This window comes from Gymnoscopelus microlampas, assembly GCF_963454915.1.
Source record: "Gymnoscopelus microlampas genome assembly, chromosome: 21".
Taxonomy (NCBI): domain Eukaryota; kingdom Metazoa; phylum Chordata; class Actinopteri; order Myctophiformes; family Myctophidae; genus Gymnoscopelus; species Gymnoscopelus microlampas.
In genome coordinates, this window is record NC_139958.1 from 6,438,468 (window position 1) to 6,463,499 (window position 25,032).

At 41.4% G+C, this 25,032-nt stretch overlaps 2 protein-coding genes and 1 long non-coding RNA gene across 4 annotated transcripts; 2 read left to right on the top strand and 1 right to left on the bottom strand.

Annotated features, from left to right (window-relative positions):
- The first annotated feature begins 29 nt into the window (after nt 1-29).
- atp5fa1 (ATP synthase F1 subunit alpha) lies at nt 30-12,070 on the top strand. Its single transcript, XM_084047543.1, has 11 exons — nt 30-156; nt 1,972-2,053; nt 3,380-3,549; nt 4,052-4,225; nt 4,887-5,053; nt 6,169-6,469; nt 8,350-8,574; nt 9,132-9,239; nt 9,853-9,997; nt 11,567-11,717; nt 11,832-12,070. Exons 1-11 carry the CDS (start codon nt 97-99, stop codon nt 11,908-11,910), a joined length of 1,662 nt encoding a protein of 553 aa, XP_083903669.1. The 5' UTR covers nt 30-96; the 3' UTR covers nt 11,911-12,070.
- Nucleotides 8,482-25,004, bottom strand: LOC311038204. 2 transcript variants are annotated; one of them, XR_014600026.1, is made up of 4 exons: nt 24,645-25,004; nt 22,024-22,094; nt 20,855-20,904; nt 8,482-8,597 (listed from the first exon to the last, which is right to left on the bottom strand). It is a non-coding gene; the product is annotated as an uncharacterized lncRNA (long non-coding RNA). The 2 variants fall into 2 exon arrangements; XR_014600027.1 differs by lacking the exon at nt 8,482-8,597 and adding an exon at nt 16,592-17,749.
- LOC311038440 (putative tubulin polyglutamylase TTLL9) lies at nt 13,671-15,796 on the top strand. The gene has a single exon (XM_084047966.1). It carries the CDS (start codon nt 13,997-13,999, stop codon nt 15,332-15,334), a length of 1,338 nt encoding a protein of 445 aa, XP_083904092.1. The 5' UTR covers nt 13,671-13,996; the 3' UTR covers nt 15,335-15,796.
- Nucleotides 25,005-25,032: the final 28 nt, after the last annotated feature.

Sequence of the window (25,032 nt, forward strand, 5' to 3'; positions counted from 1 at the left end):
TGGTTAAAAAATAAATAAACATAATAATCCTCCATCTTTTAATCCGGTGGTCAGTCAGTCAGTCAGTGGTGGATCAGCTCCAGCCACATCAACATCATGCTGTCTGTTCGTGTCGCAGCGGCTCTGGTTGGAACCCTGCCCCGTCGGGCTGGATTTGTAAGCATTCATTATTGTTTTTGCTTTTTGCTGAACTTTAACAACTTTGATGAAAGATCAATGGCGAGGAGGAATGGATAGAAACGGCCATATTATTGCACTTTCATGGGCCCAATCTCAATATACTGTATATTGACCCTTTGTTTTGTTTAGTGTTTGCAGATGTTGACAAAGCTGCATAAAATAACACGTATTGTCAGGTGATCAAACAATTAGAGCTGAATTATGTATGATATTGCTTAAGTGCGTCAGTGCTACTGCTAGCCCTGAAACATCCTGTCATATCATGACTTCATTCTGGTTTTGGCACTTTCTCCATTTACAACCCGTACATCTACATAAACGTTCAGATTTCAAATATAAAGTGCTTTACCCCACGGCCATGGATGTAAAAAGTTGAAACGGGTGGGTGTAAGTACCCGTATATTCCGTATCGTTCATTAAATAGCATTTTAATCCGATCGGTGGCCATTTTCTCCGAATTTCCTTCAAATGCTTTCAAGGACGCGACCCTATCGGTTGGGAGGTGCACTACAATAAAGTATAACTTTGAGAAAATGGCTGCCGATCGGATTAAAATCCTTTTTTTATTGAACAATACGGAAGATACGGGTACTTAGACCCACCCGTTTTAACTTGTAACATCCGTGGCCGTGGGGTCATTACTTTATATTTGCAATCTGAACGTTAATGTAGATGTACGGGTTGTAATGGAGAAAGTGCCAAAACCATGTTGAAGTTCCGCCATGACAGACGAGCGTCATGTGAACCATGGCTAGTGCAGTCAGAGCCAGTGGACAGTGAAAATGTCATTAAGCATTCATGGTCAGGTTTACTCCATATAACGTTATGAGTGTCATCATTATTCAGGTTGTTGTAGGAATATGTTGATCTGATATTAACTCATTCAGGGCCTCAGCAGTAGATCTCACAGTTCATTCATTCTGTGGTTATATAGAACATCTAGTACCGAATATACTGGCATATTTAGGGCATGCTGCTCTGTACTGCCACGCACCGAGTTCCAGTGGTTCTCAAACTTTTTCATGTCAAGGACCCCCAAAATTGTATGTATTTGACCGCAGACCCCCATCTCAAAATAAATTGGTTCCAGGGACCCCCAGAAGCAAAGATTTGAGTTTCAAATGTTCACTTTAAAAAAATATATATATATTCAAAGGTTTGCACACATTTTCACGATTTTTCAAAAATAGCAGATCTACAAGCTCATAGCGCTATGAGCTTGTAGATCTGCTATTTTTTAATAGCCAAAGTATAAAAGGTTAAAGTGGTTAAAATTATTATGATGCTATATTAACACATTTGGCTGGGGACCTCCTGGCCATATAACATTGGTTCTCAAAGTGGGGTCCGGGGACCCCCAGGGGTCCTTGGAGGGGTTACAGGGTGTCCCCAGCAAAATCTGTTATCGTGGCTATTTAAATATAGCAGATCTACAAGCTCACATCGTGTCACTTTGTGCCACATTGCGAGCTTGTACATCTGCTATTTTAGTTGTTTTTTTCTTAGTGTTTGAACATTTTTGAATAATAGCATTTTTTAACACAAATCTTCTCTTCTGGGGGTCCCTGGCACAAAACAAATGTAATGTCAATTTTACATGAAAAAGTTTGAGAACCACTCCCATATAAGTGCAGAGGGCTTAGCTACTGCCTAGACTAGTAAGAAGTTATAAGAAATTCACACGATTCTCTTCATCACTACTGGACAACTAATTCCAAGTCTTTGTATTGTAAACATTACGGTAAATGTTCTTGCCACTTCATGCTACCTCTCCTTTAAATTCTTAAAAAGGTTTCCAAGAATGCTGCCGCAGCATGTGTAGGAGTCAGGAACCTGCACACCACCAGAGCATGGCTAGCCCAGAAAAAAACAGGTCAGTGTTTCCAATTAGTAAAGCAATAATGTATTTGGGCTGGGACGGACGGACGGACATGGAAAATGGAGGTGGCACACACAGGTGCCAACTACAGGGTCTTACTGTGTGGTGCTACACAGCTGTAAGCGCTAAAAACATTGTTGCGTTGATGATTAGAAATGTTCAGATAGTACTTACTGCTCTTTTATGCCTGGCTGGCATGTAGGCCAGCAAACAAAGGATTTCTTTCCACTCCTGTCTATTCTGGACCAGGGTCTTTATAGAAGCCCAGGTGTGATGCAGGGTCTTCAGCTCTCCCTCCACTGTTCTACGCCAGGTGTTATTTTGTCGGCCTCTTTTATGTTGACTGTCTGGTGTCCAGTGAAGGGCAGTTGGAGCGGGGGGGAGGGGGGGGAGGGGTGATGTTGTCCTGCTCTCTACGACATATTAAATGCCCAATCCATTTCCACCGCCTTCTCGGAAGAATAATTTAATCAGATAGTGAGCTGACTAAATTATATTTGAAATTTGAAATATTGTGTACGAAATGGCTGTGAAAATACCCATACCCATCAGTCTCTATAGCCTGTGAACAAAAATAATAATGAACAGTTATCTTTTTGTAGAGCCATCTTTAGTGTGTCTTTTTGTGTGAATGCGTTGTTTTCAAATGGCACTTTTTTGGTAGGTATGTATGTGTTGGTTGGCATAAAAATAAACCGGGGAGATGGCATCTTACCTGTTGAAGTAAAAAAATATATAAACTCTTTACTAGTTGAATACTGAAAGAAAACAGAATATGTCCATGTATAGTCGAAGTAATAGACTACTGCTTACGGGTAAATAGAAAGCCTCTCAGTGATTTGATGTGGTGCAACAGGTGCATGCATGGATTGATGTTATTCAAGCCGATTCCACAAATGTCTTCTAAATCCCAACAGTTTTCTAAAAAGCGTATGTTTGTGGTTCTCAAGCTTTTACACATTTGTCAAGGACCCCCAAAATGATATGTATTTGGCCGCGGACCCCCATCTCAAAATATGTTCTTCCAGGGACCCCCAGAAGCAAAGATTTGAGTAAAAAATGTTCGCTTTAAAAAATATATATTCAAAGATTTGCACACATTTTCTTGATTTTTTTCAAAAATAGCAGATCTACAAGCTCATAGCGCGGCACTCGGTGCCGCGCTATGAGCTTGTATATCTGCTATTTTTGAATAGCCCAAAGTGTAAAATAATGCTTGTTAGCTCAAATCAAAAAATGACACAGATGCATTCCAGGTCTTAAAGGGTTAAACCGTGTGTGTTTGTATCTTACTTAAACATGTAATTGTTATTTAAACAGGTACAGCTGAAGTGTCGTCCATTCTGGAAGGCAAGATCATGGGAACTGAAAACAGCGCTGACCTGGAGGAGACAGGTCGTGTTCTGTCCATCGGCGACGGTATCGCCAGAGTCTATGGGCTCAGGAATGTGCAAGCTGAGGAGATGGTGGAATTCTCCTCTGGTCTCAAGGTGTGAAACGCAAGGCCATGAATTGTTTGTGCATGGACAGTATTTGTCCCCGCCAGGAGACTATTGTTTTCGTTCTCGAACTTCTCGTCCTTCCGTGTGTCCACCGAGCTAACATTGGTCAAGCTTCACGTGACACGTGACAATATGTTGAAAGGGTGTGCTTTGATTGGCTAGCGAGACGCATGATGAAATAGAGCCCTATAAATTGGTGTGTCACTTCAAAACATGTCAAGCTAACATTGGACATGTTAGCTTGGCTGATGGAACATGTTAGCCAAGCTAACATGTTCTAATCCTTAGATGTTCTAATCTAAGAATCAGAACATTTCTAGAAAACTATGGTTAAAGATAGGGTAAGTGATTTCCTTTGGTTAAAATAGCACGGGTCTGCTGGCGGAGACTTGTGCTCCGAGGAGCACATTTTCTAGTTTAATACTGTCAAGCAACAATCACAGTAAATGAATAAGTGCCTCCTGACTTTGTGCCTTCTTCTCTTGTCCAGGGTATGTCTCTGAACTTGGAGCCAGACAATGTTGGCGTCGTGGTGTTTGGTAATGACAAACTGATCAAGGAGGGTGACGTTGTCAAGAGAACCGGCGCCATTGTGGACGTTCCTGTTGGCGAGGAGCTCCTGGGTCGTGTTGTCGATGCTCTGGGGAATGCTATTGATGGAAAGGTCAGGACATAATATAATGATGTAGCCTCTATAGTATTCATTTCAAGTCGCATTAATCTGTATTTCAGAGCAACTATTTAATGGATCCTAGTTTACAATTCCATTCCATTATTACATTTGTTCTGGTTCTCAAGCCGTGGGTCGGGACCCCCAGGGGGGGGTCGCCACATGATTTTGGGGGTGTCCCCATGATGACATGGTGAAGTGACCATTTAAGGACTTTTAAGACCTTTTTAATACCTAAAAAAAAAAAAGACCATTGCTGCATCAAAAGTAATCAACAAACTATACTATTAAAAACTGGTGAAATTGTCAAATAGTATTTAGAAAGAGGCAAAAACTTTGAAAATAGCCGATCTACAAGCTCACAACGCCTCACGTTGCGAGGCGTTGTGAGCTTGTAGAGCGGCTATTTATCTGTGGAACTGAGTCAAACTAAATGTACGCTAATGCCTCTATTCCTATACAATTCCAACAAATGCTTGTCAGGGTGGGGGGTCCCCCGTTGAAATATGATTATTTTGGGGGGTCGCGTCCTGAAAAGGGTTGAGAACCACTGCTGTAGCCAACCATGAGTATCAACTTGATGACATACTACTATAATATAATAATAACTACTATAACAATACTGATGTTGGTCGTGCTGGTATTTATTCACCAGGGTCCCCTTGGCTCCAGCATCCGTAGGCGTGTGGGTCTGAAAGCGCCCGGTATCATCCCCCGTATCTCTGTGAGAGAGCCCATGCAGACTGGCATCAAGGCTGTGGACAGCCTGGTGCCCATCGGCCGTGGGCAGCGGGAGCTCATCATTGGCGACAGGCAGACTGGGTAAAGTTCTACCCCTTGAATGAAGACTACTGGATTTCAATCATTCAACCCACTCCTTTTGCCTTAGCTGAAAAGCTTTTGGCGGGAAAGGTGGTTTGACTGGCCAGTATTTCTTTTTTACTAACAGCCAAGACACTACTTTCTCCTATAAAACCAACTCGTCAGATTTTATTTTCCCATTTAACTGCATCTTAACCCATTAAGACTCTGGAACGCATCTGTGTCACTTTTTGATTTGAGCTACAAAAACATTATTTTACACTTTGGCTATTCAAAAATAGCAGATATACAAGCTCATACCGCGGCACCGAGTGCCGCGGTATGAGCTTGTAGATCTGCTATTTTTGAAAAATCGTGAAAATGTGTGCAAATCTTTGAATATATATTGTTTTAAAGCGAACATTTTTAACTTGAATCTTTGCTTCTGGGGGTCCCTGGAACAGAATATTTTGAGATGGGGGTCTGCGGCCAAGTACATATCATTTTGGGGGTCCTTGACATGAGTATTTTCAGAATACTGTTAGGATTTAGAAGACATTTGTAGAATCAGTCTCAGGTCTCAATAGGTTAAATGATGATAATCAAGATTTCTAATCCACCGCGGTGCATGCGGCTTTGTCGAGCGTCTACACGAACACAATTGACCCGTGTTCGGGGGAGGGAAGCCGGGCGGGGAGGGTGATATTGGTCATTGGGCTGTGTGGGAGGAGTAATACGAAGGTTGTACGTCCTCTCGGTGGGGGCTCCTCACTGGCAGGTGAGTCTGTAGGATATAGGACAGCAGTGACGACACAGAAATGTGTGTGGGGAGGAATTAATTGGCATTGACTGCATTTTAAATGATGATAATCAAGATCGTTAAGCAGAGATGCCAGCTGCTATGTTTGACCCAAAGCAGCCACGAAATGTGACCCTCTGCTACGGGCAATGTCACAAATCCCACATGTTTTTTTTGTTGTTCAGTTGTTTTTTCCATTTCACTGGGATTAAACTGAACAATGTTACAGAAAATGCAGAGCTGCCAAAAATGGACCTATTTGTGGTGTTCCAAGATGTTTCTTTTTTAGCTGACATGAAATATCCTGAGCATTCGGCTTATACATTTTGTCCTGCAGCAAAACCGCCATCGCCATCGACACCATCATCAACCAGAAGCGCTTCAACGAAGGAACGGACGAGAAGAAGAAGCTGTATTGTATCTACGTCGCCATCGGCCAGAAGAGGTCCACGGTGGCTCAGCTGGTGAAGAGGCTGACGGACGCCGATGCCATGAAGTACACCATCGTGGTGTCTGCCACGGCCTCTGACGCGGCCCCCCTGCAGTACCTGGCCCCCTACGCTGGCTGCTCCATGGGAGAGTTCTTCAGAGACAACGGCAAGCACGCCCTCATCATCTACGACGATCTGTCCAAGCAGGTTTGTTGAAACCACTTTACACACCTGGCAGCCGACGATGAAGTATAAAATGGTGCGTACGTGTTCAAATTGTAGCCTTAGCACTGTTTTCTTTTTCGTGATTAGTTGGCAGCATTTGAGCAAGGTCTTTGTTGCTGCTCTAGTAGTCTTGCGTAGCCAGACAACTATTCCACAATCTCCGAATGCTATAGAGCAGGGTCTTCAACGTTTTCAGGCCAAGGACCCCCTAGCTGAGAGGGAGATGAAGTAGGGACCCCCTCTATATTGTATAAAATTGTGTTGCAGATTCAACTTTTTTTGTTTACTTGGTCTGCTCTTTTTTCCCTCTAAACCAAACAACTCTTTGCCAAAAGAAGCAGATCTACAAGCTCACAACGCCCCGCAGCGCCATTTTTGGCTAAAGTGCTCCTGAGAAATAGGGATGCTAGAGTTCAAGTGGTTAAGGTAAAAAAAATAAATCATATCACACAAAGATTTGGCGAACCCCCTGTAGTAACTCTGAGGACCCCCTAGGGGTCCCGGACCCCCTGCTATAGAGTCTGGAACTACACCTCCCGAAATCCGAGAGAGGAAGCTGGCACTTCCGTTCACGAAAATATCTTTAAAAATATCTTTACATTTTATTTTTGTATTTCCATTTCTGCTAAGCAGCAAGCTGTATATACTTAGATGATTTTGATTTATATTAGGATAAATTTGCATGACTGTAAAGACGAAACGGAAGTGGGGAGGAGGCTTCATATCCGGTTTATATGTTATTATACAACAGGTAGTTCCGACCAAGCAATCTGATTGGTTGAAATAGCTTTCTAGCCGTGCTTCAAACCAGCATCATAGCACGGGCCTAATCACATTAATAAATCACTCCGCAGTGCAGTCCAGTCCGCACCTGATTAGACCATTATATGGCACAGCTGTGCTGTGAAGTCACTCTGTCCCACGGTAGGAAAACAAACAGACAGTAGCCTGACCCACCGCCGCCACCGGAGAACAAACAGCTATGCAAAATGGACTATGTTGTTAATTTGGTGGATTTACGGTTGATCAATGGTTAGAAGGTTATAAATATCCTCCTGTGTAAAGTAAAATGACTCCCATTTCGTTAACAGTCCAGTAGGCTATATGCTCCGTCGTACGACCGTGTCACGCGGCCAAAATAGCCGATCTACAAGTTCACAACGCGTCGCCATCGCGACGCGTTGTCAGCTTGTAGATCAGTTATTTTGGCCGCGTGACACGGTCGTACGACGGAGCATATAGCCTACTGGAATTCATTCCACTGCGCAAGCATTGATAGCTCAGCTGTGTTGATGAGACGGTGCCTCAAACTCAAAGCACTGCTACAGGGACTATTTAATGTCTCTCAGTCAAAAACTCTTCTCTTTACAGGGAAACGGACAATAGCGAAACATTTTTATTATTAATTGCCCCACAATATGAATACATTTGGATGTGTTTTGTTGGTAACTGTTGTATAATCGCAATATTACACTCGAGGGTGTGCTTTACCTTACATTATTGGCACTTCAGTGATGCTGGCGGAACTCGCCTTCGGCTCGTTCCTGACCGCATCACTGGCGTGCCAATAATGACGGTAAAGCACACCCTCTCGTGTAATATTGCTTAAATCATGATCAGAGCTTCCGAGTCCCCGGAAAATGTGTTGGGAGGGTTAATTGGCACAATGACAAAAACAATTGACTATCTTTTAGAATTTTTAGAAAAATCAAATCTCTGCAGAGGAATCAAAGTGAAACTCAAAGATAGCAGCACTAACTGACATTAGCATAAACTGACATTAGCATAAACTGACATTAGCATAAACATTGTAATCTGTAGTTTGGAAACAGTTTGACGTTTGGCTCTTCCATCTTCTCCAGGCCGTTGCCTACCGTCAGATGTCCCTGTTGCTGCGTCGGCCCCCTGGTCGCGAGGCCTACCCCGGAGACGTGTTCTACCTGCACTCACGTCTGTTGGAGCGAGCGGCCAAGATGAACGACAACTTTGGCGGTGGCTCCCTGACCGCCCTGCCTGTTATTGAGACCCAGGCTGGTGACGTGTCCGCCTACATTCCAACCAATGTCATCTCTATCACAGATGGACAGGTATGGGTTTGAATGTCCACAACCTGCCAGAGGGGTATATAATACATGTTAACCCTTTAAGACCTGAGGCGATTCTTTAAAATGTTTTCTAAATCCTAACAGTTTTTTGAAAAAAAATCTAAACATTTTTTTTTCAAGATTTTTCAAAAATAGCAGATCTACAAGCTCATAGCGCGGCACTCGGTGCCGCGCTATGAGCTTGAATATCTGCTATTTTTGAATAGCCAAAGAAATCTAAAGTGACACAGATGCGTTCCAGCTCTAAATGGGTTAATAGAATAATAGCAAACACACAATACATCGCGATACAGTGCATTGTGAGCTTGTAGATTGGCTATTTTTGTGCGTATATTATTTAAAAAATGTTTACAAAGTTTTCATGTTGATTCGTTGATATATACAAAATGAAAATGAATATAAAATAAAATGTGCTTTTCGATAATTGTATTAATTAATTAAAAGTAATTGATAAAACAATCACTAAGAAAGTATATATTTCATCCCAAGTGAATTACTTGAATGGTAACAAATTCTAAGTGGTTTGTGTTTTTGTTTAGATCTTCTTGGAGACTGAACTGTTCTACAAGGGTATCCGCCCAGCCATCAATGTGGGCCTGTCTGTCTCACGCGTGGGTTCTGCTGCTCAGACCAAGGCTATGAAGCAGGTTAGTTCTGGCTTTTTAGTCCGCTTGGTGGCCTGTGCCTTCGCTCATTTGTCTACCAGTGGCGAACAGTGTTGATTTCGTCGACTAAAACTATGACGAAAAATGGTCGTCGACTACCTTTTTTCATTGACGAAAACTAAATAAAAACTAAGCTATGATGACTAAAACTAAGACTAAATATATTGACAATTTCGTCAACAAATAAAAACTGGACTAAAATGTTAGTGAGGGACTAGTGGAGAAGAGATCCAGTAGAACTAAAAGACAAGTCATTTTATGTTTGGTTGCGCTCGGGTGTTGCGCTTTGAAAATAGCAGATCTACAAGCTCACAACGCGTCGCGCTGCGACGCGTTGTGAGCTTGTAGATCGGCTATTTTCAGCACGCAGCCACGTGTAAAATCAGCCATTAGGACGCCATCAAGGCACCGCCAACATGCATTTTAGTCGACTAGATCAACTGTAGATTTAGTCGACTATAATCTTATGATATTTAGTCGACTAAAACTAGACAAAAATTAACAAAAAAAACAAAAAATTCAGATGAGTAAAATATGACTAAAACTAAATGGAATTGTATTCAAAAGAGTGTAATGACTCATTGTATCCCATTAGGTGGCTGGTACCATGAAACTGGAGCTGGCCCAGTACCGCGAGGTGGCGGCCTTCGCCCAGTTTGGTTCTGATTTGGACGCTGCCACTCAGCAGCTGTTGAATCGTGGCGTTCGCTTGACCGAGCTGCTAAAGCAGGGACAGTACTGTAAGTATTTGCACGTACGGAGAGGTGATTACGCTTAGATGCATTCCTACAGATGCTTCAGAAAAAACACCTTGACAAAACGGCACATCGGTGTGTAACTGGGTGACCAGGGACGACAAATATTCAAGCAGACTTTGAGTCTTGATTCTGAGATGAAACGTTCATCTTTGCTGTTATTTTCAGGGAAGATTTACTGTGGGCCATATTTTCACCGGTGCCATATATCCATGGTTCTCAAAGTGGGGTCCAGGGACCCCCAGGGGTACTTGAGGGGGTTCCAGGGGGTACCCAGCTAAAGGATGGACAGGAACCAAATGGACCCTTATGGGTCTGTAACTCTGAGAGTGTACAAATGGACATTTGGACACTCTCAGAGTTAAATTAACATTGATTTTACAATATGAATTGGGGTCCCAGAGGTATGAATGCCATGAAATGGGGGTCCGTAGCCTCTAATGCATGTCAAACTGGGGGTCCTTGAAATTAAATGGTTGAGAATCACTGCAAGAGAGCTGTAAAAATCTTCTTATTGGGGTCCCTGGCATATCTTTTCAAATGGGGGTCCGTGGGGTAATAAGTGTCAATTTAGGGGTCCTTGACATGAAAAAGTTTGAGAACCACTGCCATATATAATACCCATTATCCCTAAACTTCTTTGCCGCTTTTTACTATTTTTAAAAACATTTTCAAATAGTTCAAATAGCCAATCTACAAGCTCACAACGTGTCGATGTAGATCGGCTAGTTGAACTATTTGAAAATGTTTTTAAAAATAGTTTGGCCCTGTGTATATAATGTAGACAGGAGGGGGCTAGTTTAGAACCCTTGGGAATCTGGTCAACAAAGGATAGGGAAGTGAGTAATGATAAAATGTTACATGGGAAATAAAAACATACCCAATCATTAGTAATAAATGGTCTCTGCATGGCCCTGAGAATTATGAAAACATTGTTTTTCCATTCAAGTTTCCTTATGACTAATACTAGGGGCACGGTGGCACAGTCGGTAGTGCTGTCGCCTCACAGCTAGAAGGTCCTGGGTTCGATTCCCGCAGGGGACGCTGTGGGCGCTGGTGGTGTGTTCTCTCCTCGGCGTCATCAGTGCCCATACCCTAGGTGGGGTTGGCGAAAGGGCCTTTCTGTGTGGAGTTTGCATGTTCTCCCCGTGTCTCCTAGGGTAGGTACCCTCACAAAAACATGTAGTAATCCTGGTCACTATACTGCCTTCCCCTGGCCAGCCGGGGCGCCTGATGGAGGCGAAGGGAACTGGTTGGAATAACGTGTTCCTTCCACGCGCTACGTCCAACCAGGGAAACTCTCCCCTGTCAGGTGGCAAGAAGGTCAGTTGGCTCTCATGCATTGAAGGAGGCATGAGCTCGGCCCTGGCCTCCCTAGGTTGGCAGAGGGAAGGTAGTGCCCAGGATTACATAGACAATTGGCACTGGGTGTAAAAAATAGGGTTACAAAATCGTGGGATAAAAAAAAAAAAAAAGATGACTAATACTAAAAGAAAATGCATGTTAATTTGGATTTTTTTTTTAAAATTGTGATTATTTCATTTCATGTTTCAGGTCCTATGGCTATTGAGGAACAAGTAACGGTAATTTATGCTGGTGTAAGGGGTCACTTGGACAAAATGGATCCCAGCAAGATCACCAAATTTGAAAAGGCGTTCCTCCAACACGTTCTAAGTCAGCACCAAGAGTTGCTGGCGACTATCAGGTAAGTTCAAAATAAATGTAACTAGACTGCTAGAATGTTGCAACTGCTGAACCTTATTTATTAATATCGGTGTTATATTGCACTTCCTTAATATTTCATTTTATATTATTGCAGGGCTGATGGCAACATCTCAGAGGAAGCAGATAAAAAACTTAAGGAGATTGTGTTGAATTTCCTCTCCAGCTTTGAGTGATTTCTTTTGGGGGGGCTTTTGGTCAAGTAGTTTTGTCAATGTAATGTATGCATATTGCATCCTCAGCTTTTCCTTTTCTGAACCTTAAAAAGTGGCACTTGATCTTTAATGTATATATATCATCATATATCTCCTAACAGAATAAAATGTTTCAACCCCAGGACACTTGGTTGCCTTGGTTTCTAGTTTTGTTAACCCATTAAGACCTGGAACGCATCTGTGTCACTTTTTGATTTGAGCTCAAAAGCATTATTTTACACTTTGGCTATTTTTGAGAAATCGTGTGCAAATCTTGGAATATATATTGTTTTAAAGCGAACATTTTTAACTCAAATCTTTGCTTCTGGGGGGGGTCCCTGGAACAACATATTTTGAGATGGGGGTTGGAGGCCAAATACATGTCATTTTGGGGGTCCTTGACATGAAAAAGTTTGAGCACCACTGATATAGAAACATATTTGTTTTCAGAATATTGTTGGGATTTAGAAGACATTTTGTAGAATCGGCTTCAGGTTTTAATTGCTCCATATTCTATTGCTCATGAATTGACATAACTTCAAGTCTCTGCAAAGTAGATATCATATCGTACTGAAATGATGGAATCCAGTGTTTTTCTTTGAATTCCAACAAGCCATTAGAGATAATGTCAATACTGTGAGTCATAGCATAATCAGTGGGTTAAACAAGATGGACAACCGCTATCCTTTAATGTGTGTAGCACTTTAACCATTACAGATTAACCCATTCAATCCAGGAATGCATCTCTGTCATTTAAGATGCACCGAGTGCCGCGCTACAAGCTTGTAGATCTGCTATTTCTTTAGAAAAATCTTGTAAATGTGTGCAAATCTTTGAATATAAATATATATGTTTTTTTAAAGCTAACATTTTAACTCAAATATTTGCTTCTGGGGATTCTATAAATGTCTTCTAAACCTTACTTTTTTTTTTGAAAAAAAAATATGTTGCTGTAATCAGTGGTTCTCGAAGAAGGACCACGCAAAAAAATTATTTGGACCCCCTTCTCAAAATATTTTGTTCCAGGGACCCCATGCAGAAGCAAATATTTGAGTTAAAAATGTATATATATATATTTAAAGATTTGCGAAAGATTTTCCACGATTTTCCAAAAAAATAAAGATCTACAAGCTAATAGCACTATGAGCTTGTATATCTGCTATTTTTGAATAGCCAAAGAAATCTTAAAATGACACGGATGCGTCCTTGTCAGGGGCGGCTGGTATCGTGGGGCTAAGCCCCCCCTATATTATTGAATAAAAATGAGAAATTATTATTAAAATATATATTTCTTAAATAAAAAGAAATATATATATATATATATATATATTTTTTAATTATTAAAATGTTATTAAATGTTATTAAAATGTTTTAGAATAGATTATTTTACATGCTGGTGGAACAGCATCAAATAGTTACAAGAAAAATACTAAATATGTCAAAATGGGCTGATTTCTTTTAGCCCAAATCAGCTTCCATTGGCTTTCATGGAGTTGAGACACCTGACATGACACGCCTGCTTGATTTACTCACCATTGGGGCTAACTTTTCTTAGCCCCAATGAGAGAGAGAGAGAGAGAAAGAGAATTCAACTGCCCCTAGCGATCTAACGGTAAGACTGACGGACAGACTGGCGTGCACGCTTTGGGCGCACGCTTAGCCCTCCCACCCAAAATTCCCACCAGCCGCCACTGGTCCCTGGTCTTAATAATGGATTAATTCTCACTATATTGGGAGGATCACAAAAAATGTGAAGTAAAGTAAACGGAAAGCCATGGGCCTACATTGCCACAGTCAGGACACGCCTGTGCAAATCAGCATTGTTTGGCAACAGTTTGGCTTCAATGTGATGTCAGATTAGAGCTCACTCAGCCTATATAAGGATGTGTAGGGTGAAGATCCTTTGGACGCTGAGCTCAATGTAGACCGTAGTGGAGATGTAGAGATAGGAAAAATAGAGAGACGTATAGAGATTGAGGCTTTGCTTTAATTTCAGGGCGTTCCTAAACGGTATCAAGTAACAACTTTAAATGTCTTAAAATTAGTATTTGGGTTGGCGGGGTTTCAAATGTCACAAACGTCAAAAAATAAGACGAAGGAAAAGGAAAAGAAGAAGGTAGAAGAACATAAGAAGAAATTAGTGGAGCGTAAGGGGAAAACCTGTGTGCGCTATAAATGTGGCCTGCTACCCACTATCCAGGATGTTCTTCGGCAAAGACCAGGCTGGTATGAGATCAAGGACGAAACGCAACAGTGGGACTTTAACTGGTGCGATATCAGCTGGCTGAGGGATAACTTTGATCAATCCTTCATGGAGGAACATCAGAGGATTTGCCACTTTCGCAAGTGCTACGAGCTCACGCGAAAGAACTTCATTGTGAGAAACCTGAAGAGGTATCGTAAAACCCTCGAAAGCACAGTCGGGTGTCGGGAAGCGGCCAAGTGTGACTTCTTCCCCCTCACCTTTGATCTCCCCAACGAGTACCACCTCTTTGTGGAGGAGTTCAAGAAGTCCCTCGGCAGCACTTGGATCATGAAACCCGTGTCGGGGAGGGAGGGCAAGGGGATCTTCCTGTTCAGAAAACTGAAAGACATCTTGGACTGGAAAAGGGAGGCCGGCACCTTCCGGTACCCGGACGAACAAGCGGAAGAGAACCAAGTGCAGAACTACGTGGTACAGCGCTATATAGACAACCCCTACCTCATTAACGGCAAGAAATTCGATCTGAGAGTCTATGTCCTCGTGACGTCGTTTAATCCTCTGAAGGCCTGGTTGTATCGGGATGGCTTTGCCCGCATCTGCACCACGCGATACGACCTCAACAGCATTGATGATGAGTACGCGCACCTCACCAACGTGGCCGTTCAAAGAACGGCGCCCGCCTACGATCCCGAGAAGGGCTGCAAGTGGCAGATAGACCAGCTTCGTCGGTACCTGACCGCCAAACACGGCTCGGAGACGGTGGAGGCCATGCTCCAGGACATGGATGACATCTTCACCTTCAGCCTGCAGAGCGTGCAGAAGCTCGTCATAAACGACAAGCACTGCTTCGAGCTCTACGGCTACGACATCCTGCTGGACCAGGACCTCAAGCCGTGGCTGATCGAGGTGAACGCCTCTCCGTCGATGGCGGGCAGCAACCAGGAGGACTACGAGATGAAGTATAACATGCTGGAGGACACCTTACACATCATAGACATGGAGGCCAGGCTCACCGGGGAGGAGAAGAGGGTGGGCGGCTTTGACCTCTTCTGGAACGACGGTCAGGTCTACAGAGAGGACGTCAACATGGAGACGCTGGGCTGCTCCTCGCGGACCACCAACACTCACCTAGGCTGTGTGAACGACAGGAAGAAGCAGCTCCGGGTTCTTTTGAAACCGTTAACTGGCCAGAAGAAGCTATGATTATTTATTGCACAGAGAATGGAGGACGGTTGTAGGATTGTAAATAATATATTTTACATTTACTGGCATTTAGCTCAACTCTAGAAATAAATATGTTCTTTGTATATATACTTGAATTAGTGCTGGTTGCGAGTGCTAAAACATTTTTAGATTGCCCTTTTGTGTTAAAGTTGCACAAAATCGTGAAATGCGATGGCTCTCATGGGTTGAGAGCTGCCAGTGTTGGCCCTGCTGATGAACTGATCAATTTGTATTCCAATAGATATTTATTATACTCCATAACCCAGTGGTTCTCAAGCTTTTTCATGTCAAGGACCCCCGAATTGACACTTATTAGCCCGCGGACCCCCAGTTGAAAAGATAAGCCAGGGACCCCTATAAGAGAAGATTCTTACGGCTCTAGCCGTGACTCTCAACCGTTTTAATTTCAAGGACCCCCAGTTTGTCATGCATTAGGCTACGGACCCCCATTTAATGGCATTTCTATCTCTGGGACCCCAATTCATATCGTAAAATCAATGTTAATTTAACTCTGAGAGTGTACAAATGGAATCAAATGGACCTGTTAGGGTCCATTTGGTTCCATTTGTACACTCTCAGAGTTACAGACCCATAAGGGTCCATTTGGTTCCTATCCATCATTTAGCTGGGGACCCCCTGGAACCCCCTCAAGTCCCCCTGGGGGTCCTCGGACCCCACTTTGAGAACCAATGCCATAACCTATACAATTCACCACTTTGAACAGTTTGCTAAAATAACTATACCCCATGAAATGTATAAGGCCTACATGAGCAACTTGAACTGTTAATGATGCATTAATTTCAGCCCCCCCACCACCCTCTCAACAAATGTTAAAAGGTCTGATATATTTGGCTTATTTATACATAACCAAATGGCCAAATGGCTTCCTAATATAGGTTTAGGTTAAATGGAATCAAGCTACAAACTATTCTAGTTGGTACGTGTACAGTTTTGCTTTGATTTTTTTGTTATGGTGAATATCTGCTTTGTTTTCTTTTATTTGGTTATTTTAGTCATTTTGATTTGTTAACTTTTGGTGGGTTTGTGTTTGTCTAAACTTTGGTATTATTTGGAACTCATTCAGATTTTTTCACAATTAACACATTTATGAAAGTGAATTATTAATCCACTGCAATTAACAAAGTGTAACAAATAAAGTGATTGTATTGTATAACTTATATTTTTACATTTGATATACTGTTTTCTTAAAACGTTTAGCAAGAAAATAGTCAGGGAAAGTCTAGAAAGGAAAGTGCAGGAAAGACAGATAAACAAAGTAATTGCAGACATTCTTATATTTATATATATCATTAACACTTAACATACCTTCAATGGAATATAATACATATTATATACTAAACTTCTGACGACAATCAATTGCTGGCCAGATGTAATGTAAGTCAAATCACAGCACCTCATGTAAAAGATGGAATTAATGCACACTTGTGCCCTCTTGTGGTTGCTTGTAGATGTTGCGGGGTGATCTTGCCATTCTTCAGTTCTTGCTTGGCAACAAAACATACATTCACAACTGAATAAATAAACTGACTGATTTGCTCCTTGTGTTAAATATTGTGTGGATCCCTCTGTGTTCCCAGGCAAAAAAATAGGCTAAAATTATTTTCTAAATTACATACATACATTACATGTACAGTGGATTTTAACAATAGCATGACCTGTGGCTACACAGAGGTTTATAGAATATTACTTCTATACATTATAATATATATTGGCCATAATACACATGAATTGTTGCTAAATCACTCTCTTAAAGAAATATATTTTTTTGTATAGACTGGCTTTTGTAAGTTCACTCCTGCCTGGCTTTTAATTTGTTCTTTTTTGAATATCTCCCTTACTCGGATATCTAATTTGTGTTTATCTGTTGTGTTCTTTTTTCCTGACAGTCTTCCATCACATTTCACATCTTTTTATTCTTTTCTCTGTAAAGCACAGAGTAAACAACGTTTAACTGCCGTAAAATAGTTATTTTTGGCGACAGTCTCTCCCTCGTTTCCCTGCACACGTTTGAGCAGTGTTGTTGAGCAGTGAGCGTACATGGAAACAGTTTGTGTTGTGTGTGTGACATCAGAGCAGAGCTCTGGTCAACCCATATAAAGGCGTGAAGATGCCTTTACACTTCTCACTTCATATCCGTACCAGTTAGAGAGAAGTGACAGTAAGCAGAGAGAACCAAGAGATGGAGAGCATATAATCTTCCAGGAGGGCAAATCTTCCACTCCCATAGACTTACACACTGTCCACATCGCAGTCCATGTCTAGAGGCAGCTTTGACGAACCGCTCCTGGAAGAAGTGACGTCCCGATCTTCCCAGACCCAAATGCTGAGGAATGGACGGATCCCATCAGCCACCGGCTGTCAGCCAATAACCACCTATTCAACCAGCCAGAAACAAGGAGGCACAGACGAAATAACAAGATCTTACAGTCATCAACAGTTGATAAAGACTTAACTCAGCTTGGGGAACAGCTAAAGAAACAACGGCTGAATTGGACAGGAAAGGAAACCCACATCTGTAAACCGTGTGATAAGAGCCTCACTTTATGTGAATCGAATGTACACCAACATGTCCACACTGGAAGAAAACGTTTCCACTGTAAAGAGTGCGACAAGAGCTTCAATAGGTTAGATCACCTGAAGAGTCACCAACGATTCCACACAGGAGAAAAACCTTTCCTCTGTAAACAATGTGGCAAGTGTTTCAGTGAGTTCACTAGTCTGAAGACACACCAGCGTATCCACACAGGAGAAAAACCTTTCCTCTGTAAACAATGTGGCAAGAGTTTCAGTCAATTAAATGATCTGAAGAGACACCATCGTATCCACACAGGAGAAAAATCTTTCCTCTGTAAACAGTGTGACAAGAGTTTCAATGTGTTAGATAATCTGAAGACACACCAGCGCATCCACACAGGAGAAAAACCTTTCCTCTGTAAACAGTGTCACAAGAGTTTCAGTGAGTTAGGTAATCTGAAGAGACACCATCGTATCCACACAGGAGAAGAATCTGTTATTAACGGGACAACACCATGAATTTGAACTTTTCCTTCTTTTTTGTGTGTTTTTGGTCTCCCCTACCTCTCTTCTATCCCCAAAAATACCCCAGTTTGAACACTCAGGCTTTCACAGCATTTAATATAAAAACATTTTTTGAGTGGTGCCGAAGGCAACCACTCCTATATCTGGCTTTGTCCGTGTGTCCGTATGTATGTATGTATGTACGTATGTATGTATGTATGTATGTATGTATGTATGTATGTCTGTGTGTCCACCAAGCTAACATTGGTCAAGCATCACGTGACACGTGACAATATGTTGAAAGGGTGTGCTTTGATTGGCTAGCAAGACGCATGACGAAATAGAGCCCTATAAATAGGTGTGTCACTACGAAACATTGTTTACATGTTTCGAAGTGACATCAGTGCCATCAGCCAAGCTAACATTGGACATGTTAGCTTGGCTGATTGTTAGCCAAGCTAACATGTTCTAATCCTTAGATGTTCTAATCTAAGAATCAGAACAACTGTCTGGGGGGCTCACAAAAGCTTGAGTAGACGATAAAAGGACTGACAGGACTCTTCAACCGGGTGCCCGGGACCCCTAGGGGATCCTCAGAGTTACCAAAGGGGGGCCGCCAAATCTTTGTGTGATAGGAATAATAATTTCTGCTGTCAAACAAGTCTATGAAGCTATCTATGAAATCTATGAAAAAGTTTAGAAAAAGTTTAATCTGGAATAGTGTAGTGGGGTCCCTACTTCATCTCTCTCTCAGCAAAACATTTTTTGAGGAAATGATATTTTTGCCTAAGTCAGCTCCTCATGACACTGACCACCTCTGGTAAAATCGCCTATCTCCTAATAGAAAAGGATCATGCTGTTCACGCCCCTTTTAGTATAATGGCCTAACTCCCTAGTGTGACTTAGGACAAAATAGGCCTTTTGTTTGGCCTAAGTCACACGGTTTTGTGACTTAAGCCAAATTATTTACTGATTTAGGCCATTTAAAAACATTTTTTTTGGCCTAAATCAGATTTAATCCTATTTAAACCTATTTAAATCTCTTATGTTACATAACTGACAGACAGTGTTATTTTTATTTAAATAGTCATAATTTGTTATAAACATTTTGGGTGAAATGATTAAGAAATATCATATAGTTTTGTTCTGGATCAGTTTTTTTATTTTTCCTGAAAACCTTGAAAAAATGACTTAGGCCATTAGTTTAATAAGGTGACGATATTTCAATGACAAGATGCTCCTTAATGGTCAAAACAATATCAGAAAGGAATTATAAATGCCAGAATTAGTTTAATTAGTCTTATTACACCTGTTTTTAGTCCTAACAATGGCCAAGTTATGGCCAAGGTCTTCGAAATAGCAAGATGACCTTGACCATGACCTTTCAAGGTCAACATCACCCAAAGTGGTCATAACAGAAATGAATTCCCCACCCCACAATTAGTCAACATGGAGGTATTGCATGTGTATATACACTCAGAAACAAAAAAAAGTTGGATTTTCATCTTAGGCGATGGCGGCCATTTTTGATTTGGCCATTGCGCCATTCGTGGCACTATGGCGGATGAGAACCTCTGTGATTTTTCATGTCTAGGTACCCATTGACTCAGTTCAAGTGAGAAATTCTCCTAACACCAAATTGCGAACTGTTCTATTTGCCAGGTACAGAACTACTGTGCAGATAATGTGGGGAGATAATGGCAAAAACATGAATGTCCTAAAAAAGTATTAAAGCTACTCATTTGAAAAGGTTATCATGTTTCAAAGTACTTATATGGACCCTACAAACAAAATGGTGCCAAAGAGATTTTGCCACCTTACGTGTCCCTGACTTCTCGTCTGGCCCATGGACTAAGTGTAGAAATGGAACCAAATGGACCCGTTAGGGTCCATTTGGTTCCATCAGAGAGTGTACAAATGGAACCAAATGGACCCTAACGGGTCCATTTGGTTCCATTTCTACACTCTCAGAGTTACAGACCCGTAAGGGTCCATTTGGTGCCTAATCTATCATTTAGCTGGGGACCCCCTGGAACTCCCTCAAGGACCCTGGCCTGGGGGTCCCCGGACCCCACTTTGAGAACCAATGCTATAGAGCAGAGCAGGTCTTTCTCAAAACCTTTTCAGCTGAGACCCAAAAAAAAGATGGATTTTGGTGTCTCTCTGCCGGTCGGGACACACAAACTTATAAAACTTGAAAAATATATATATTTTATTTAAATATATATATTTTATATAAATATATATATTTTATATCGGAAAATCTTTTTGAATAATGTTTTCATGTGTTTTTTTTAAGGGTAAACATCTTTTTGAAATATATATATATTTTTTTAAAGGGATGTTACCTCACGAGTCACGACTCAGTACAAATGGTTGCATGACCCAAAAATGGGTCCCGACCCACTGTTTGGGAAACACAGAGCAGGTGAACAATAGAACGGGTAAAGGTTTCCTCACCACTCCATTTTGTGATTTAGTCTTCAGGTCCAGCTTCACGACGCCAAACCCTGATGAAAACACAACACACAGAACGTTCAGTAAGACCTAGCCTGGCCTGGCATGTAAATGGTAAATGGTGCATTTCTATAGCGCTTCTATCCGAAGCGCTTTACATTGATTGTGCCATTAACCCATTCACACACACACATTCACACACCGATGGCGGAGGAAACCACGCAAGGCACCAACCTGCTCATCGGGAGCAATTAGGGATTCAGCGTCTTGCTCAAGGACACTTCGACACTAACTCTAGGGGAGCGCCCCAGCCCGGGATCGAACCGGGAACCTTGCGGTTTTCCAGTTCACTCTACCCGGCCACTCTACCCCTGAGCCACTGCCGACATGTAAGTGAGTAGGATTTTAAAAGTGATTCTAAATTCAACTGGCAGCCAATGGAGGGAGGCTAAGATGGGTGTGATATGGCGTCAAATGTTCTTGTACCAGTTTAACACATTGAGTGCCAGAGGTTTTTTTAAAACAGGGTACGTACAGCCAGTGCCCGCGTATTTAAAAAAAAAAAACATCAAATTAAAATCGTCATTTTTCTTTTTTTTCATGATCACCGTCTTCACGTTGATCCCCTCATTACACAGACAGGGGTCTCGAAGAATCGAGAAGAAAAGAAAATAAACATTCGGTTCCATAGTTGCAGCCAGTTGAAAATAGCCTGTTTTGCCAAAAATGCATAGTAAAAAAAAAAGGACACAGGAGCAGAGATACAGGCTTTTAAAGTCATAAGTAATAAGTAACCAAGAAGTGGATAGGAGTCTAAATCTTAAAGGAGGAGTTCACCCAAAAAAAAGACTTATTTTCTATCAATTGCACAGCCCATGAAGCCTTGAATTCATGGATTTGTTTTTGTTTTTGTCGCATCCCTAAGCTGATAATTTGATTCCCGTCTCCTACCGGCTAATGTATCCGGTAGGAGACACAAAGTAGATTGTTTGTCTCTCCTACCGGAAATACACACGGTCATCAAATTGTTGGCTTAGGAAATGCCACAAAAACTAAAATAAATCCATGAATTCAAGGCTTCATGGGGGCGTGGAATTGATACAAAATAAGTCATTTTTTGGGTGAACTCCTCCGTTTAAGTCTGATCTACGAAGGTTGGTTTAAATACCCACCATAGCCTTTGTTGAAGATGTCCTTGGCAGACTTGCCCAGGTCAGCGTATGATGGAGGGACGGCCATTATGCTAAAGAGAAGAACATAAAACAAAAAAAAAGACAAAAAGTCCTGAGAATGTTTCATCACACAAAAGGTCATAACAGCCGCATCGCTCTCTTCATCTCTCCTGAAGTGACACGCAAAACCAATAGCTAATCAATAATCATGTCCTAAGAAAACTGCCTTTAAGTCGACATTTCAACCACATGTCACGTGGCCCGTCCTAGCCTAGAAGACATTGTTTTAGACCGGGGAAGAATCTGTGTCATTTTTAGATTTCTTTGGCCATTAGAAAAATAGCAGATCTACAAGCTCGTAGCGCGGCACCGAGTGCCGCGCCACGAGCTTGTAGATCTGCTATTTTGGAAAAATGGAGAAAATATTATGTGCAAATCTTTGAATACATATATTACATTTTTACGCAAATCTTTGCTTCTGGGGGTCGCTGGAACATAATATTGTCAGATGAGGATCCGCGGCCAAATATACAATACATAATAATTTTGGGGGTCCTTGACAGGAAAATGTTTGAGAACCGCTGATGGCTATTCAAAAACAGCAGATCTACAAGCTCGTAGATCTGCTATTTTTGAAAAGAAACGTGAACATTTGTGCAAATCTTTCAATATATATTCTTTTAAAGCAAACATTTTTAACTCCAATCTTTGCTTCTGGGGGTCCCTGGAACAAAACATTTTGAGATGGGGGCCAAAAACACATAATTTCGGGGGTCGTTGACAATTATGAAAAAGTTTGAGATCCAATGATTATAGAAACATACGCTTTTTAGAACTGTTGGGATTTAGAAGACACTTGTAGAATTGGCCTCAGGTCTTAAAGGGTTAAACAAGATAAATTGGAAGTGGTGACACAAAGACATGAGCAGACACACAATTGGAACTGGAACACTATGAAAGAAATTAAGCTGATAAATGGGTGCTCTCTCCTGATTGGCTGACATTGTGTGACAGACAGTTTTTAAGTTGCTTGATTCAGTATTTAGAGATATTTGATATTTATTTGATCAGACACGCCCCCTTCCTATACAAACCCATTGTAACTTCAAACTCTATTTTAACCATGATGTTAGATTCATCAGAAACACCGTCCTTGGTTTCTGATGACTGATATTGTCCTTCTAATAACTGAGGGGGCTGTGTTTTTTCAATTACTTTACATTTATTTTATTTTTGTATTTTATCATTTATTTCCCCGGTTTGAATGGAGGCAATGAACGTTTTCTTTCTTTTTTTTTTTTCCCCAAACATTTGTAACTGAAATCTTTGCTTCTGGGCGATTCTACAAATGTCTTCTAAATCCTAAAACTGTTTTTTTTCTTTTGAAAAAAATGTATGTTGTTACAATATCAGTGGTTCTCAAAAATGATATGTATTTGGCCGTGGACCCCCTTCTCTAAATATTTTTTTTGGACCCCCCCAGAAGTTTTAACAGAGTTAAAAATGTTCGCTTTAAAAATATATATTCTAAGATTTGCACACATTTTCAAGAATAGCAGATCTACAAGCACTGACTGGGTTCACAAGATTATTTTGGGGGTGGTGGGGGGGGTGGGACCTGAAAAGGTTGAGAAGAACCACTGCAATAGATCACCAGCCTTGGACAAATCAAAGTGGATATCATAGCAGCATGTCTATGAAATGATTGACTATGCCATCATGTCAATCATTGATTTATACTTATTCGAAAATAGCAGATCTACAAGCTCATAGCGCGGCACTCGGTGCCGCGCTATGAGCTTGTAGATCTGCTATTTTTGAAAAATCGAACATTTTGTGCTGTATATATATATATATATATATATATATATAGATATAGATATAGGGACAAAGGACAGACAAGAGGCTTTAATGATCTCTGCCTTTTGTCTCCTTGCAGTGGAGTCTCTCAAGGCGAAAATAGCAGATCTACAAGCTCACTGCCAGGCATTTTCGCCCAGAAAGGCTACATAATGCATGCCATAGACAGCGTGGAGCTCTAGTAGATAAATTGCACATTAAGCCACGCATCCAACTGTCTGTCTGTGTCTTAACCTACAATTCCCAACAAACAACATTCATGTCCGTATAAAGCAGCTCTAATAACAACATCACACCAGGAGGATTAAAGTACAGCATTAAAGCTTATTAATTATCACACATCATTACATAACTTATCATTCTCTCTATGCTAGTATATTAGCGTGAACATCCTCCTTTAGCTGAACCAGGCTTTCTGCAGAAGCCTGGTTCCTATTGCCAATCAACCGGTGAGATCCGGTCTAGAGCCCGCCTATTGTATCCGGTCATTTGTACTCACACAACACACGAGATACAAGGAAACGTTTCCGTATCCGGTTATAGCAGAGACTCCAGACCGGAACAGCAACTTGGTCCCCCAGCCCAGTCTAAAGAGTGGGGGGGGGGGGGGGGGCTAACAGTGTTATAGCTAACAAGTCTGCAGCTTATTGGACTGATTGAAGGCAAAGAGCATGTTTTAGTCAATATTAGCGGTCTAGTAGCGAGCTTATATAACACGTAATAATGATGATAATACAGAAATATGCTTTATAGCTTCATACCAAATGCAAAGGTTGTTGTTTGAGGTGGAGCCGGTGTCACACAGCCTTGGAGAGAGAGAGAGAGAGATACAGATAGAGAGACACTGACACAGAGCGAGGAGAGAGAGAGAGAGAGGTGATGCTGCTACTGTTAGCTGGTGGTAGGGCACAATGAAGGAGACACACAGAGCATGCGCAGTGGTGGGGTAGCGGCAGCCAGCTGGTTGGAGTAAAGTAACTAAGTACATTTACTCAAGTATACTCCTAAAATGTTGAGTTTTTTTTTTTTTTTGTTTTTTTTTACTTTACTGGAGTATTTCCAAGTTTCAGTACTTTTTACTTCTACTCCACTACATCTCAGAGGCATATATTGTACTTTTTTTTTACTCCAATACAATTATTTTTTGTA

Bases quoted from the DNA above. Each gene is read 5' to 3' on its own strand.
- LOC311038440 (XM_084047966.1), top strand. From the start codon at position 13,997: ATGTCACAAACGTCAAAAAATAAGACGAAGGAAAAGGAAAAGAAGAAG.
- atp5fa1 (XM_084047543.1), top strand. From the start codon at position 97: ATGCTGTCTGTTCGTGTCGCAGCGGCTCTGGTTGGAACCCTGCCCCGT. The intron at 3,550-4,051 runs GTGTGAAACGCA...TCTCTTGTCCAG, and splicing joins AATTCTCCTCTGGTCTCAAG to GGTATGTCTCTGAACTTGGA. The intron at 11,718-11,831 runs GTAAGTTCAAAA...ATATTATTGCAG, and splicing joins GAGTTGCTGGCGACTATCAG to GGCTGATGGCAACATCTCAG.